The following is a 16,329-nucleotide window of genomic DNA, read 5'->3' as shown; positions in this document are numbered from 1 at the left end:
AACAGCTCATATCCTTCAGAATCTCAGTTTGGCTAAGCTGTATTTTTTGGCCTAAATCCTTCTACATATTTCATATAGTCTCAGAATTCATCACTGCAATAACCTATCTTTCTGAAAGTTTGTACATACTCAGAGCCTTGAGTACCTAGTTTGGTAGATTCGTGCGCTATACATGTATAAGACTTTGATATTATTATTATATTTCCTCTGCTTTCAAAAATAAACAGATGGTAAGTGCTTGCTCAAAAAAAAACAGTTTGTAAAACTGCGCAGATAAATTTTTCACTTTTTAATTCAGGTCTTTTAAAACAATTTTTGTTCCAGTAAAAAAAAAAAGCTACAAGCCCTGCTCGCTTAAGTGGATTCTTCTCCTTTATTGTATATCAATTTGTAATCAATAAAAACAACAAGAGTGCCGGCATGTAAATCTGGAGGTCGTTGGTTCGAATCCCACTCGAGTAAATTCTTTGTTCAACCCCCCCAAAAAGAAATTTGTATAGTCGTAGTTTTAGCCCAAGTGATTATAGAGTTTGCAACTCATCCTCTGACAAAACTCCTGATGGTCACAGCATCTGAAGCTCCTTATAATCTCTCCAAGGATTATCTTGAGTCACCGATGTTAACGTTGTACGAAGTGCAAGGTGGTGAATAGTGGGTAATCGTACGCACAAAAAAGGTTTGTAATTACGTACCAAAAAGGTTGTACGTACATGTGTAATCTGAAGTACTTGTCTAGGTTTTGCAGACTCATATCCTAGCAACTGTAATAACATAAAGACCCGGCTTGAAGGTTAGAGGTGGGATGTCTGTGATGCCATTATGAAGGAAGATTGCTCCCACCCAGTTCCATTAGGTCGGATTATATCCAAGCACAGTGTATTATTAACGTAATGTATTATTATACAGTCACTGTCTGTTAAAGTGGTTTTAAAAACAAACGGCGCAAACACAACCTTTTGAAGCGTCATTGAGTTTGATTGTAAATGGAGTTTCTTGATCAGGAGTGGTCTCCAGAGTAATTGCTTGGCCAAGCAAAATTAATTGTTAAAAGTTATAAGAAAAATATTTATTTGCTGGATTTTTACATATTCTTTTAATTTACAATTTTGCGATTTATAATTTAACGCCCTTTTGATCATAGCAGATATGACATTGCAGTTAATGCCCTTCTAGCACTGAGCGGATGACAAGTTATATGGTTGACGACCAGGCAATCATTTCTTTTGAAAGAATTGGCGCTAAGTCCTAGTTGAGAACGAGTGATGTAAAAACATTTCTCCAAAGTTTAATATTAACTGGCTTCTAATACCAGAGCAGGGTTCACAGTGGAATGAAAATTCAATAGCACTATCAGGAACATATTTTGTATTCAACCCGGCTGGGGGCAAGCCATTTAGAACAGCAGCGCATTTAATAAAAGCATGCATACTGTACACCATTTCATGCATTGATATTAACCAGTGTTTACATATTTGTACCATGAACACGCCTTGTTCGTTTGTCACAGGATTATAAATAGTACTGTGGTTATAACGCTGATAACAGGTTTTAAGAATAAAGCGTGAAACTGGCATATTAAAGTAAAAGGAAACTGAGTCAAAAATAACTACAGGAGTTCAAGCTGTAATTGTATAATAACCTCCATGATAATGACTGTTCCTGTACATCATACCATGTGCTCAATGACTTGTCCATCGTCCAATAAGAAGATATTTTCCGGTCCCCTTTAATCTATTTACCCACACAAGCAATTAAAAGATTAAGTTTAACATATTATTCATGAATGCGGGAAGGCTAGCGTTATTTTGGGATTGCTAAGAATATATAATTGCGGTCTAGGTTTCTACTTCAACCTTGAGTTTAAAGCTTTTGAGAATAACTCAATGAAGTTATCAGGCCTGGAATTCATCTTTGAAAGGGCAAGGCCTTTTTCATTTTGCAAAGGGCATTTTATTTGTGATATCTTAAAGTCAATGGGAACTTTTTGAAGGGCCACCAAGGCCAAGACCTGCCGTCGATTTCACCAAACTCTTCCTAACTTAGGATTAATCTTAGGACTTACATGTAGGACGAGTTCAGTTCCGTATCCGAAGATGTTAGGATGCATTGAACCCATGCTATGTTAGGACGGGTTACTAGTCCTAACTCGAGATAGGATTAATCCTAGCATTTCGTGAAATCAGCTGCAGGGGGCAACAGAGGCCGTCCTCCGTGACTTGCATGTAATTCAAGGCCTGAGTTCTTGAATCAACACAGTTCATGGATGAGACGATGAATCTACGGCCAAGCCGACCCCTTTAAAGTTCATACTTATTGGGGGAGACAATCTATAATTAGCATCAATTTCCTTCCTGCTTCTCCAGGGCGACGCAATATTTAGGGCACACACCCCTTAGTGACCTCATAACCGAAAGGTCACAATAGGATTATCCCGTCATGTTTTGTCGCGTTACTAAGGAAATGAGCGAATGTCATGAGCAAAGTCCGTCTATTTTTTGGTTGCTGTTGACGGCCACTGTTTGATGGTGTTGCTTAGTTACAAGCTGTGGGCGTCGCCAGCCAATTCAGCGGCTTAATAAACGGCTTTGTGCGAAGATCAATTAAAAGACAGTTTGGTTTTTAGTGATTTAGAAAAGACTGATAAGAGAGGGCGATGACCTTCTTTAGAGCATTAAAGGCCAAGGCTCTATCCTGGGATAAACACTTGTGCCAAATTTCATAAAACTGTTAGGTAGAAAGTTCTGCTGATCAATTTTATTTGCGACTTACCAGTCGCAACAATGGTAATTGTATGGTAGTCTGACTGGCAACCTTTTTAGGCTAAGCACAATTTGTTTGTGCTTATAGCCACTTGTTTTCCCTTATAGGCTTTATGAAAGCGAGCCCAGTTAACTTACTGCATTTCAACAGATTTATTGAATATCAAACTTGAAAACTTTTTATCAAATTTCAATACCTTTTTGTAGGTTTATGATTTTATGTGATAAAAATTTACCAGCGTAAATGTCCATGCCTGAAATAACCCACTTATTTCACAGCAGTTGCTGTGGTGCCATGTGCTTTTGCTGTGGTGCCCTAAAGCAATTACAAGGTTCCAACCAATCTTACATTTTCCCCATTGGAAGTGCCCATTACTAAAGGAAAATTGTTGGCCCCTTCAAGAGAGAAGTTCAAGGCTTGCATATCTAAAGGTTCTTTGTTCTGGACCAGGGGCAGCAGAGCCTCTTGGCCTCCATCGCTCCAGGCCTGATGTACTAACAACCTTTCTTTTGCAACGTCACAGCCCGAGTTTTTGCCAACCCAGATTGGAAAACTATGGAAAGTCATAAGTGCAAATCAAAGAAAAGATCACTATTTTTTGGTAACAATGTAACAAAATTTGTTGATTTTGTTTGAAAACAAAATAACTTATTATAAGAGGTATTTTATTTAATTTTATTATGCATATGCAGAAAATGTTGAAGTTTGTTAAAACATCTGTTTTTACTATTTAGTATTTTACTAAACATTCGGACCGACCATGCCAACCAAGGCGGTTTGTTTATCAACAAAAGAAAGGTCTATAGTTCAAGCTTGATGGGTTTTTTTCTCAAGCAGAGTCGCCTTAAGGACCCCCCATGAAGATGCACAGCATAAAATTAAAACTATTTCTCCATTTTGAGGATTACAAGTAGGCATCGTCAGTGCTACACATACCCTAGGACACAAGGCCTGGAAATATTAACCAATGCATTATTAAGTTCCGCCAAATATAAAGTGAAATTTAAATTATGTCTACTCTTTTTCCTCCGATCAACAGCTGAGGGTTCCCCATTCCTCTCGACCGGCCACATCGACAAGAAAGTAGTCGCCGAGTTCATGCGTGAAGTCGGCCGACACCCAGACCTGGACGAGGCCACCATTGCTCAGTTGATTGCCCTGGAGGCGCAGAAGCATGAGGTTCACTCTCGCAGTTGGTACCGTGTCAACGCCTCTCGCGGGATGCTCGGACAGAAGAAGATCGAACAGGAGGTGGAGCCTCATGTCTTGGAAGTAAGAGACTAAATTCTGTTTTATTAATTGTTAGAGAATTTGGGGTTGGATAGAAGACCAAGTTTGCTAAAGTAGGACTTGAGCAATCGACCTCTGGATTTGCGTCCCCTACAAGGGAAATGAACAATGGCTGAAGGATGATTCAAAAGAGGGGCCTCTATCAGAAGAGGTTTGTACACCAGTTTGCCATATCGGGGGACAGAATCTCGGGGTAGGGGGGGGGGTCACAAAATCTCCTGCAAAATTGATTTATCTATCCCTACATGTATGTGGTTTATTTATTAGAGATGACATAATGACATAAAAAATCATCATTCACACACAAAACCTGCCATTTAAGGTGGACCAATACAGGCAGCGTGCGCTGTGAAATCTTTAAAAACATACCTCCAAATTCGTTCCTTAGCAAAAAAGCCTCCTTTAAAAACTTGAACTGTAATGTGCTTCATTTGCACAAAATTTCACCTAACTGCAATATTTTAGTGCAGAGAGCTCTGCAAACTCCCTGATTTGTGCAGAAATATTCCTGCAAACAAACCAATCTGTCCATGTCCTGATGAACAAATTTAAAATCTCCCTTCTAACGAATATAATTGTTCCCAGTTTATGTTGAATGTGACTCTAATTATCTCAGCGATTGTTGTACAAAATCTCTGTGACTATGGAAACCTTTTTTCCTATAGAATTATGTTGAACGTAATTCTAATTATCTCCCGATTGTTGTAAAAAGTCTCGATAATTGCAAGATGCACTTGTTGTCAGCTCTGATATGGTACAATGTAGTCAGGGGGAAACCCAGTGTCACCAGTGCACACAATCATATCAGGGTTTATTGACAGTATTGAGGGGAAATGAAAACATTAAAAACCATCCTATTAATTCAGAATTGTTGTCATAAATATTTATGAGGAAACAGTTTATAGCGGGTGGCAATTCCGTATGATTGAGCCAGGACCAAACATTCTACACATTCTACCATGTACAAGTATTTGGTGGTATTTTTTCCCTCGAGGTACAGTATTTTAAATACAACATGTCACCTAGTACAAACAGCTGTACAATTAAAATATCTAATCAGTCAAAACAATACAGATAATAAAAAAAACAGTCAAAACAAAGGACAAGTTATTAAAAATTAACAATTACACTTACTTGATCAAATAGTGATTCTTAAAAAGGTGGGTTTTCAATAATAAAGTAAAACAAATGTTATAACAGGAGATTGGATTGCCATCAGCATCCCATTCCACAAATGGGGGGGGGGGGTGCGGGTATGATAAAAACATACATGTAGACAATCCATATCGGAGATATTCATAACTGCAGGGGTTCCATCTTGGTTCTATTCTATTTGTTTTACCTTTAAGTGAAAATAGCTCTGAGAAAAGTCGAGCAGTTCCTCAGGATGTTCCTATTTATTTTTGTATTACTCTCTTCCATTACCTGTCATGTCTGCACTCTAAAATAAACGTTGTTCCCGCTAGAGATGGCCTGGGTTTGGCTTGAGGCTCTGTCAATATTTGGAAAATGTGTGCTGTCCTTACCAGGTTTCAATCTGTCAGATGGAGCCCCAGATGCAAGGTTACTGAATATTTTCTTATGGAAGTGCCCTTGGGAAAGTGAAAAAGGCCTTGCCCTGTTTAAGATGAAATTTCAGGCCGGATGAAGTTCATACTAGAACCATTTTTTCTGTGAAATATTTCCCTCTGACAAAAAGTATTTTTTAGAAAACTGTATTTGAAAACCTAAAAAAAATGAAATGGCTGATTTCGTTGTTACAACCTAAGCCCAATTTCATAAGGCTGTTAAGCAGAAAATTCTGCTGATCGAGAAATTAGTGGGGAACCAATCATAGCAATGGTAGGCCTAACTGTAAGGGATTCTTGCTGGTAACCCATTGTTGCTTTTTGGGGGTTGGCAAACTTTTTTGCTTACATGCTTTATGTAATTACAGGCTTTATGTGAATTCAGGAGTCCGGACACTGGGTTTACGCTGAAAATTTTCTCTTGATGCACACAACGGTGTAGGCCCAAATTGCTATTTTTTTTTTTTTTTTTTTTTTTTTTTTTTTTACATGACACTGTCTGCGACTATTTTGTCTGCTCCACCAATTCTGTATAATACCTTGTCTGCAGCTACATAGCCATGTTGACTTTTATCGACAGGGAAAACAATCCTTGACATTTGAAGATGAACTTCCCCCTTCCCAAGGACAAAAATAGTCGGGTGAGCTTTGCACGCTTTAATTAAAAACTACTTGGTAGTATCCAGGGAATATGACTGTCAAAATTGCTAAATTTTGTGACGACAAACAGGATGCGATATTTTTTGAGCCAAGTGAATACAGTATACTTGTTAGCTTAAAATACAACTTGTTTCTCCATTGATAAAAGCTATATAAATAGGGTGGCGTAGTTGGCTTGTGCTTAAAGCGCTCGCCTCTCACCAAGGTGACCCCGGTTCATTCCCGGCCAGGGCCATATGTGAGTCGAGTTGTGCATTGGTTCTCTGCTGTGCCACAAGGGTTTTCCAGACCATCCGGTTTTCCTCCCTCGGGAAAAATCAAACACTTTCGATCTTTGACTGTGCTCCGTGGTCATAATGGGTTGATGTGGCTGGCAGCCAAAGGCGCCCTTGCATGCCTACTTCTCGAATACATTGTAGCCGCGTCCTTCGCAATTCAGCTCTTAGCTGCGAGTAAGGAAGATTAGCTCCCCAAATTATTATTATTATTATTATTATTATAATAGTTTGTATTTTTATTTCATTTTTTATTTTTATCAAATATGGAAGTTCATAACAACAATATAATATGAGCTGGTATATTGGTTTAATATGCCTGTTACAATCCTAGACAGATATAATTTTCTGCCTGATAGTCAAGTAATTAGCATAATAAATGAAGACTCCAGGTATCACCCATGGTTATTTTGAAAGCTCCACATGTCGGGTCGTGAGGCCTGGAATTTCGATCCCTGGTTTTTGTTTAAAACTGGATCTAAATTTGACACTGTTTAGATTCTGTGGTTGAGCCCTATTATAATGATTACCTACACATGATTAGGTACCCCCATCACAGTCAGTCATGGTCATACTAATAGACCAACAGCCTTTTTTCTGAACCTATTTTCTCTTTGCCTGGATGGCATACTAAGGAAATCTCTATTGAATTATTCATCACTTTGGCAGTACAGACTCACAGTATGTCATGGTCATTGTTTCACTAATGGCGGACTTAATTACCCCCAGAAGCTGCAAGGTTCATTAACAATTTGTGGATTTTGTTTTTTTTAAAGCGAATGCAAAATAAGGCAGATGCGGGTCTTGAATGGTGATGTGCGTGGACACTAAACAATTAAGAGAAAATAGAATTACCTGTTGCAAGCTGCTTTACAACCAAAAGGACCTGCAGTTATAGTATAAATGCAAACAATTGTTAATGGCCTGACGTTTTGACCCTAGCAGAGTTTTTCCTCAAAGGCTAAATAATTGTCACACAATTCTGCTACAGGTACATTGTACAAAATAGCACTTGACTTCCACTTTGTTTTGAAAATATTAAGACAGGCATAATTTATGAGTGTAATTGCATCGTACATCATGTAGATAAAGAATATAATTGCTTTATTGCTCTTCGCCAATGTGTGATAATTAAGCGCTACTCATGTACATATATTTTATCTAATTATATTTTTTCCTTTTTTTTTTTTTCATTGCACCGCGCTATATTGACTGAGTGTACTTGTGAATTGTACAATTTATACTGCGCTGTATAGAGTATGGGTGTGCGTGTAAGCTGAGTGTGTTGTATTAGTTGCATACAAGACACAGAATATGGATCACCTACTGGTGACAGTAGCTGAACGGACGCTGTGCTCAGTATGTAGTGTACAGTACATACTTAATGCATTGGGTTTCACAGTCTTTTATAATATACAATGTAGTGCTGAAATCTGCCTAGAAAGACACTGAATGCACTCTACAGAATCAAAGATCTTGTAAAACAAGAAGTCAATAAAAACATTCCCCGAAAATGTTATCAATGGTTGATCAAAATTAAACTTTCAAAATTAAACAGGTTTCGCCTGAAGACATGCAGGGTATGCTGTCCGAAATGTTGAGACTATGCCGGCACTTTTCAGAGCCAACACTCACACTGTAAAAGTGGACACTATTGGTAATTGTCAAAGACTAGCCTTCATAGTTGGTGTATCTCAACATATGCATAAAACAACAAACCTGTGAAAATTTGAGCTCAATCGGTCATCGAACTTGCGAGATAATAATGAAAGAAAAAACCACCCTTGTCACACGAAGTTGTGTGCGTTTAGATGGTTGATTTCGAGACCTCAAGTTCTAAATCTGATGTCTCGAAATCAAATGCGTTGAAAATTAGTTCTTTCTCGAAAACTATGGCACTTCAGAGGGAGCCGTTTCTCACAATGTTTATTACCATCAACCTCTTCCCATTACTCGTCTTCAAGAAAGGTTTTATGCTGATAACTATTTTGAGTAATTACCAATAGTGTCCACTGCCTTTAACTATTTATTTATAGTTTCTTCCCATTTCTCCACACCATACTTAAAACTTTAATTATTTGCACAAAACAAAAAAGAGAGAGCCCTAAATTAAAGTATGATGATGTAGCGACAGAATCCGTCTACTCAAGGTTTATTATAAACACATGCACTATTTACCTCCTGTGTAATACTACTGATGTGCAATTATGTACGCATTTATACATCACCACCAGCAATTAAAATTCCTTCCTACTGCATAATTCTACTGCGAACTTCGTAGTGGGTAATAACTTGTCAAATACAACACTAGCCTATAATTCCGATCTGAAGCATTAATTATTTTGCAGGACATGTTCCATATGCCGGTACCCGTGTACACACGCACAACTCAACACATAAAATGTGAGAATTGACATGTGGTTGAAATTGTTATAATGGTTGAAAATTACTCTGTCGTCATAACAGTCAGGACCAGATTTAAGTGACAAAAATATGACACTGAGATGTCTAATTGGACAAGGGTATAATTTTTTTAAACCAAATATATACTTTACCCTTAAAAAAAAACTCATAATGGAAATGTTGCCATACTTCCTCCATGGTCGAATTAAATGTTGAGTCCAGACTAAGTCATTTACAGCGTGTATTATCACATTATGAGCCCCCCCCCCCACCCACTCAGTCAATATATAAACAGTACATGTATGTATGTACATCAATGATTTACTTCATTAGATAAGGGGGTCCATGAGTTCTTAAGTACTCCTGATTATTGTATCAGATGTGCTGAGTGTATGCTTAAAGACACTGGACACTATTGGTAATTATCAAAGACCAGTCTTCTCACTTGGTGTATCTCAACATATGCATAAAATAACAAACCTGTCAAAATTTGAACTCGATTGGTCGTCGAAGTTGCGAGATAATAATGGAAGAAAAAACATCCTTGTCACAAAAAGGTTGTGTGCTTTCATTTGCTTGAATTCACGTAATCAAGTTTGTGGAAAATTACTTCTCTCTCGAAAACTATGTTACTTCAGAGGGAGCAGTTTCCTTACTTGGTAAAGAGTAATGGGGAGAGGTTGATAGTATAAAACATAATGAGAAACGGCTCCCTCTGAAGTGCCATAGTTTTCGAGAAAAAAAATAATTTTCCACGAATTTGATTTTGAGACCTCTAGTTTAGAATATGAGGTCTCGAAATCAACCATCTAAACGCACACAACTTTGTGTGACAAGGGTGTTTTTTCTTTCATTATTATCTCGCAAGTTCGATGACCGATTGAGCTCAAATTTTTACAGGTTTGTTATTTTATGCATTTGTTGAGATACATCACCTGTGAAGGCTAGTCTTTGACAATTACAAATCGTGTCCACTGCCTTTAAACTCACACAGTATGAAGATAATGATGGTAGAAAGCCAGTATCACATCCCTTGATGTAGGAATGCCTGGATGTAGGAGGATGATGATGATGATGATGAATAATAGTCACCCATTAGGGACAACAGGCAGATCACAATAGCGCTCCTAGACCTCTTATTAAATTTGACATAATCATGTTAAAAATCCATAAAAAAAATGTAAAGAACTGTCCAGCTTTTGTGTTTAATGCTGCTTTTAAGTACTCTGACACGAGAGTTGCAACAATAGGTTGGCTTAATGGCTTGGTCAATTTAATTACATACCACACATAAATAGGAACTGAAAATTTTAGAACTTTACATCATAATGTATGAGGGAATGGATGTGTTTTGAAAAATTTATGTAGGGATAATTTATTTATTGTGCATCCAACATCGCAGTTACATACATAGACTATTTATAGGAAGGATAGAATTTTTCTTTTCTTTTTAGTTTTAGATTTAGGCGGAAAACCCATAATGGGTGAAACCCATGCAGGTTACTGAAACCCAATCCACATGCAAGGCTCTGGTCTCAGGTTGGATTCGACCCATTTATTGGATACCCATATGAGAATTTCAAAGATGGAAAATTTATTATTTGCACTGAGCCACAAATATTTAGGACCCTTTACTTTAATATATTGCGTACACAGAATCAAGCTTCATTAGCTTTCATATTCATGAATATTCATTACTTGCACTGAGCATGGCGGTAGGAATCCCTACATGTACCGCCATGCACTGAGCTTTGAATGACCTTTACCATCATAGGCATACTTTGATGTAAGCATTTTTGTCTAGTGTTTCACAAGTTATCCGAACTATGGGTGTCCTCTACTTCAAACTCTACGCACCTCAGTGTGTTTTAAAAGCTTTTAATTATGAATACTTATTGGACTTAAACTGAACTATAACACGCATGTTGTGGACTCTGTAGTTTTACTTAAAGCTTCATTTGTTATGGGGTTGGACTTGCACTGAACTAGTAAAGGACCTTTACGGACATGTACATGTAGTGTTCTCAGTAGTTTATTTTATGCTTGATTAATTATGATGATTAACATGCAAGGATGGTTACGATCCACTGGTGGACTATACATGTAGCTAGGTCACAGTGTACCATCATTTATAGATTATAAGCACTAAAATATCTTTCCAAAGGTATTTTTTTCAGTCAGAGGTCAGTGTTTGATTCTCCCAGAATATAAACAAAAAAGTGCTTCAATAGGTAATTAAGAATGAATAGTGAATGTTTTGCTGCAGTTGATCATATTTCAAGGGACTTAAACTATTCATTGCAAAGATGATGAGTCAAAACTCGTATTGCATTAGCATTCGCAGCAAGTATGAACTGGGCTTCACTTTTTGCCACTTTAGCAATTTTTTTCTGCTCTGCATATGTCTCATTCTGATATCATGATTTGCATTCAATACAACACAAAGTCCGGCTTTTTAAGACGCGTAAATTAACTTCACAAACAGTACATTCCAAGAGATTGATGCATAAATATCTCAATTTATATTTAAATGCTCACATCATGACTGGCCTGATTTTTGGACTAGCGCACAGAAGAAATTGGGCCATGACATCTGATCATTGTAATCCAAACCACATAGAAAATGGAGCACAGTTAAAGCTGGTTTTCCAATATAATTTCTTCTCTGCATGAATTTAGACAGATGATACTATTTCAAAACGGTGAACATTCAAAGAATTTCACCTACTGTATGCAAAAATAGAATGGTCATGGCTATTGCAACTTTGCTTGGCAACTAAAATGACCTTAGATGATATAAATGCAAGCAGTAGTTAAAGGCCTGAAGTTTTGACCCTAGCAAAGTCTTTCTTAGAGATCTTGAGAAAGACTCTGCTAGGGTCGAAACATCAGACGATTCGAGAAAGACTCTGCTAGGGTCGAAAAGCAGGCCATTAACTATTTTTTGGCATGACACAGACAATGCACAAAATACGTACGGTGCATAACATGCACAATTGTTTGTACATGTACATAGCTGATCAATGTTGTTGGGATCCCGACAATAAGTCGATTTTAGTTCACTAGGGCCTACTACTTACCATTGACAAGTTTTTCATAAATAACCTCAAATAAAAGCAAATGAGTATTATAAATATTAGGTTATTTAAAATGGAAGTCTAAATTTGTGTGTAAACTCTGCCAAAAATAATTTGTAGCATCTTTAAGTAACCAATTTCATGAAGCTAAGTAATAATTTGTGAGGAATATTAGTAACAAACAATACATGCCACTACATATGTAGTATTTTGGTTGGTAATATGTTCTACTAAGCACAATTTATCAGAGCTTAGCAATGTCTTTTATACATTTGCAGAACCTCTTCATGATAAAATGTCTGCCCAGAAATGTGTGGAAACTGTCTATGACTGCATGAAATATGCAGGAAGCCAACAGATCATTAGGGAAGTTAGAGCCAAGGTATCCAATGATATTCAGTATGGATTTTTAGGGATTGGCATTCCAGTGTTGTCCTAGACAGCACAGATGCTACTGGCGTCTAACCTTGGCTGGATCAAGTGTGTATAAAGGGTTTTATACATTGCACATAAGTTGCATCCCATTAGAATTTCTAGGTCTGTGTTTAAATTTATTTCAAATGTATCTGATCCTGTGAAAGGTAACAAACCTTTTTTTTAAACTATGGCTTCTGCTTCGGCTCTGGCTTAGGCTGTTGGCATCATGCATATTTCATGCTTTCATAGACAGTTACCACACATTCTGCATGTTGTGGTCAGAAATTTCATTTAGAGTTTCAGCACAACAAAGAATTGCTTAGCTCCGAAAAATGTTGCTTAGTAGAAGCATGTTACCTTTGTCTAAGTCAGAGGTGAAGCCAATGACGTGATTTGTTTGAAGCTTCAATTGTTTCATTGGTTTTTGTTGTGACTTTATTATTTGTTTGAACAGTGCCATTTATATCCTAATGCCTTTTATGCTTTGAGCCCGCTTTTAATTCCGCCACCCCCAGCTTCAATAATTTGGTTGTACATTTTTGGTGAACTCATTATTTGTTTGAACATTGCCATTTATGTTTCATTCATGTTCCCTTCTTTATAGTTGTATGAGAAGATCAAAAAGAAGGAATTACCGGCCAATCTCCCTCAGTCGGATCAATCTGCAGGAGGAACTAAAGCCGTTGTGGAATTCAGAGCCTCGTCCTGCGCCGTCTATGAGAATGAGAAGAAGGTGCAGATTGTGGTTGAACGTCTCGGACTCCTGAGCAGCCAGGTCACTATACGGTAAGAGGAAGCAGTTGCTATAAAACTAAAATTTTAGAAAAAAAAAACTTTTAGAAAGAGATTTTCCAACAAGGTGGGCAACAGCCAAATTGCTGGATAACAAGTTACCTCTTAAATTTGAATTCCTCAGACTATCATGATTAGAGGCAAGCTTTTGTGAAGATACCTTAAGTGACGGTGAACATCCGCACACAATTCTGAATGAATGTGTATGGCACATCGGTACCAGGGTCTGCTTTTCTGGAGGTTGCTTTCCATAAAAGCTTGCCCTGATCCAATGAACATTATTGACATCTAACTCAAAATGGCTTACAAAGGTGGGCAGCAACCCAACAAGGGGATTTGAACCCACAACCTTTGCAATAGACCGATCCACTGAGCTCCGCCCCATTGCGTATTGACCAATCACAATGCAACGAAGGTCCAACAAATACGGTCCGACATGCGTGCACGTATCTTGGTGGGCCCGACAGAGTTGTGCAGAAAAGCATGGATCGAGAGCCCACGTGTTCTTGCTCACACGTGCGTCTCGGGCGGAGCCTACTGGATCGGTCTATTCTAGAGCGGTGTGTCATACCAACTAAACCACCGAGATTGCCTGGCAGCTAGTTTTAGTTATGTTTCTTGATTCCTTGATGTTTTTTTATTTCCCCACGTAAAGGAATTAGCTTAGACCTAGATTATGACTCGCAAGAAGGAACACTCCATTAAATTGTTAATTTTGCTGTGTGATCTCATTTCGTTTGAGTAGACACTACACCCTGGATGAACTCTGCTTGAATGCCTATAGGAATTGTTATAGTTAACACACTGTGGTGCTTAAAAAAACTGCATGAATTAGCCAACATTTTACTAATGCTAACCCAATCTTTCAAGTAGATACTAGGATGCTTGAATACACACAGGTATGAGGGGTTGTTATAACTAAATAATAACAAGAGTGGATACTTATACTCCAATAAAATAAACAAGACACAATTGTTAGAATACTGCCACAGTCTGATAGCAGCCACAAACGCAATATAATTTGTGAAGGCCTACACCAGATAAATTTTACTGTGTTTTGTAGAAATTATTAAGTTGACAATATACACTGTTTAATTACACAGATTCAAATGATAGAGTTGCGCTTCCACCGATGAAACCTCAGTCGGAATCATAGCCTCATGAAACTTTCAAACGCTATGGCAACAATACCAAAACCAATTAACAAATTCCAATAAACGCCCAAAACGGGGAAAATGGCTGTCTGAACCCTCCAATTATGCCATTGCAGCAAAACAGCCACCATAAAATAGTGCCAAAAAACCGGTGGAGTAAGTGGGATGGTGGTGGGAAAATTAAAAACATCTATTCCAAACGAATGACTGTGACGAAGTGAGAGATAAAATTAACAAGCCCGCCAAAACAAAACTTCTGGCGCTTTGATTGGTTGAAACAAAAACAATGTAATACATCGATTTGCTACCTAAATGTAATACAGCATGACCCAGAAACACAGCTATGAGTTTGGAACTCTGCACCATATGCAGCACAGGGGAAACAACAACTTAATGCTTGCCATATATATATATATATGCCCTGTGTGTAAAGCTGGGAACATGCCAAGTACAATGAAGGTTGTGCTGAGTATAAGGCCTTTTATCCTTTATGGTGTGATAAAAGGAATTATTTACATGTAGCGCGCATCTGTCATTCAGTGATGCTTAAGGTGCTTTACATAGCACCATATAATGGTTTACAAGGTGCTGTGGCGCAATATATAGTACTGCGGCGCTTTAAAAGTTGAATTATTTAGCCGACTTTTTTTACTAACGATAAACCGATCTATATAGTTGAGACTTTGATACTTGAATGCCCACAGGTATGAGACAATGAACGGTACAAAGGAGGTTGTTAAAGTACTGTGGTGCTTATAAATTAAAAGATAAATTAATTAGCGGACTTTTTTTTTACAAAACGGTAAACAGATCTTTATAGTTGAGACTATGATACTTGAATGCCCACAGGTATGAGACGATTAATGGAACAGTGGAGATAATTAAAGTACTGTGATGCTTATAAAAGCTGGATTAATTAGCCAACTTTTTACTACCGTTAAACCTACCTTTAAAGTGGAGACTATGATACTTGAAGGCCCACAGGTACGAGACGGTTAATGGTACAGCAGAGGTTGTTAAAGTACTGTGGCGCTTATAAAAGCTGAATTAATTAGCCGAATTTTCACTAACGATAAACCGATCTTTATGATACTGTAATGCCCATAGGTATGAGACGGTGAATGGTACAGCAGAGGCGGGTTCGGATTACATCGCCCAGCGAAGCACGCTCATCTTTGAACCTGGAGAGACAGAGAAAGTCATCGAGATTGAGATTATTGATGATAATGAATGGGAGCCTGATGAGACGTTCTTCGTTAAGCTGGCCATGGACGCCAACAACGAGGCCAGCCTGGGCCATCGCTCCGTCATGCAAGTCATCATCATGAATGACGATGGTAAGGCAGAACAGAGCACACATTTCAAACTCATATTTCATATTCTTACTAATAAACTCCCCATGCACAGGCTAGTGTATCGAGCTAGTGTATCGGGCTAATACGCGCAAATTTCAGCCAAATTTGTTTGGATAGTTTATAGATTTGAGGCATTGCATGGTGAGGTATCAAAACAAACTTGGTTTGTAGTAACACCATGTGTGTATCTACTTGCCATGAAAACTCGTCTTGCTTTATAATTCTACTATCGCAGAGTAGATTTTCAAACAAAAATTAAATAGTTTTTTTTCTTACTGATTGCACCAAAATCATCAAGAGATAACCATTTAGAATGTTCAAGATTGCACAGTAGGGCTTTACAAAAACAAAGATAAACACCAAGTAGAAAACATTCTAAAGACCTTGTTTCAATTCAGCGTCATTTGGTCAAACTCCCCAAACTTGGGTCCAGAATGACCTCTCGATCAGGATTATTCACCAGAGACCTTTGTAGATGGGGAAGGAGGGGGGGGGGGTAGTAGACTGCATCCCTGTTGACGCGCCCCACAGTCGTGAAAAGTCCTGTGGAGAACCCTGTAGAGCATATTATGGTCCTT

General features: G+C 38.0%; 1 protein-coding gene across 2 annotated transcripts in view; it reads left to right on the top strand.

Moving 5' to 3' along the window:
• The window catches only part of LOC139944231 (sodium/calcium exchanger 3-like), a 40,471-nt gene that overhangs the window by 16,636 nt on the left and 7,506 nt on the right, over positions 1 to 16,329 (top strand). For both annotated transcript variants that reach the window (XM_071941204.1, XM_071941205.1), the window contains exons 3-5: positions 3,800 to 4,032; positions 13,055 to 13,236; positions 15,504 to 15,733. In XM_071941204.1, coding sequence (XP_071797305.1) covers positions 3,800 to 4,032; positions 13,055 to 13,236; positions 15,504 to 15,733 — 645 coding nt within the window. The remainder of the gene's footprint in view (positions 1 to 3,799; positions 4,033 to 13,054; positions 13,237 to 15,503; positions 15,734 to 16,329) is intronic.

Source organism: Asterias amurensis, chromosome 11 (genome assembly GCF_032118995.1).
Source record: "Asterias amurensis chromosome 11, ASM3211899v1".
Taxonomy (NCBI): domain Eukaryota; kingdom Metazoa; phylum Echinodermata; class Asteroidea; order Forcipulatida; family Asteriidae; genus Asterias; species Asterias amurensis.
Note: the sequence above shows the minus strand (reverse complement) of the source record. Positions and strands in the feature narration are given on the sequence as shown.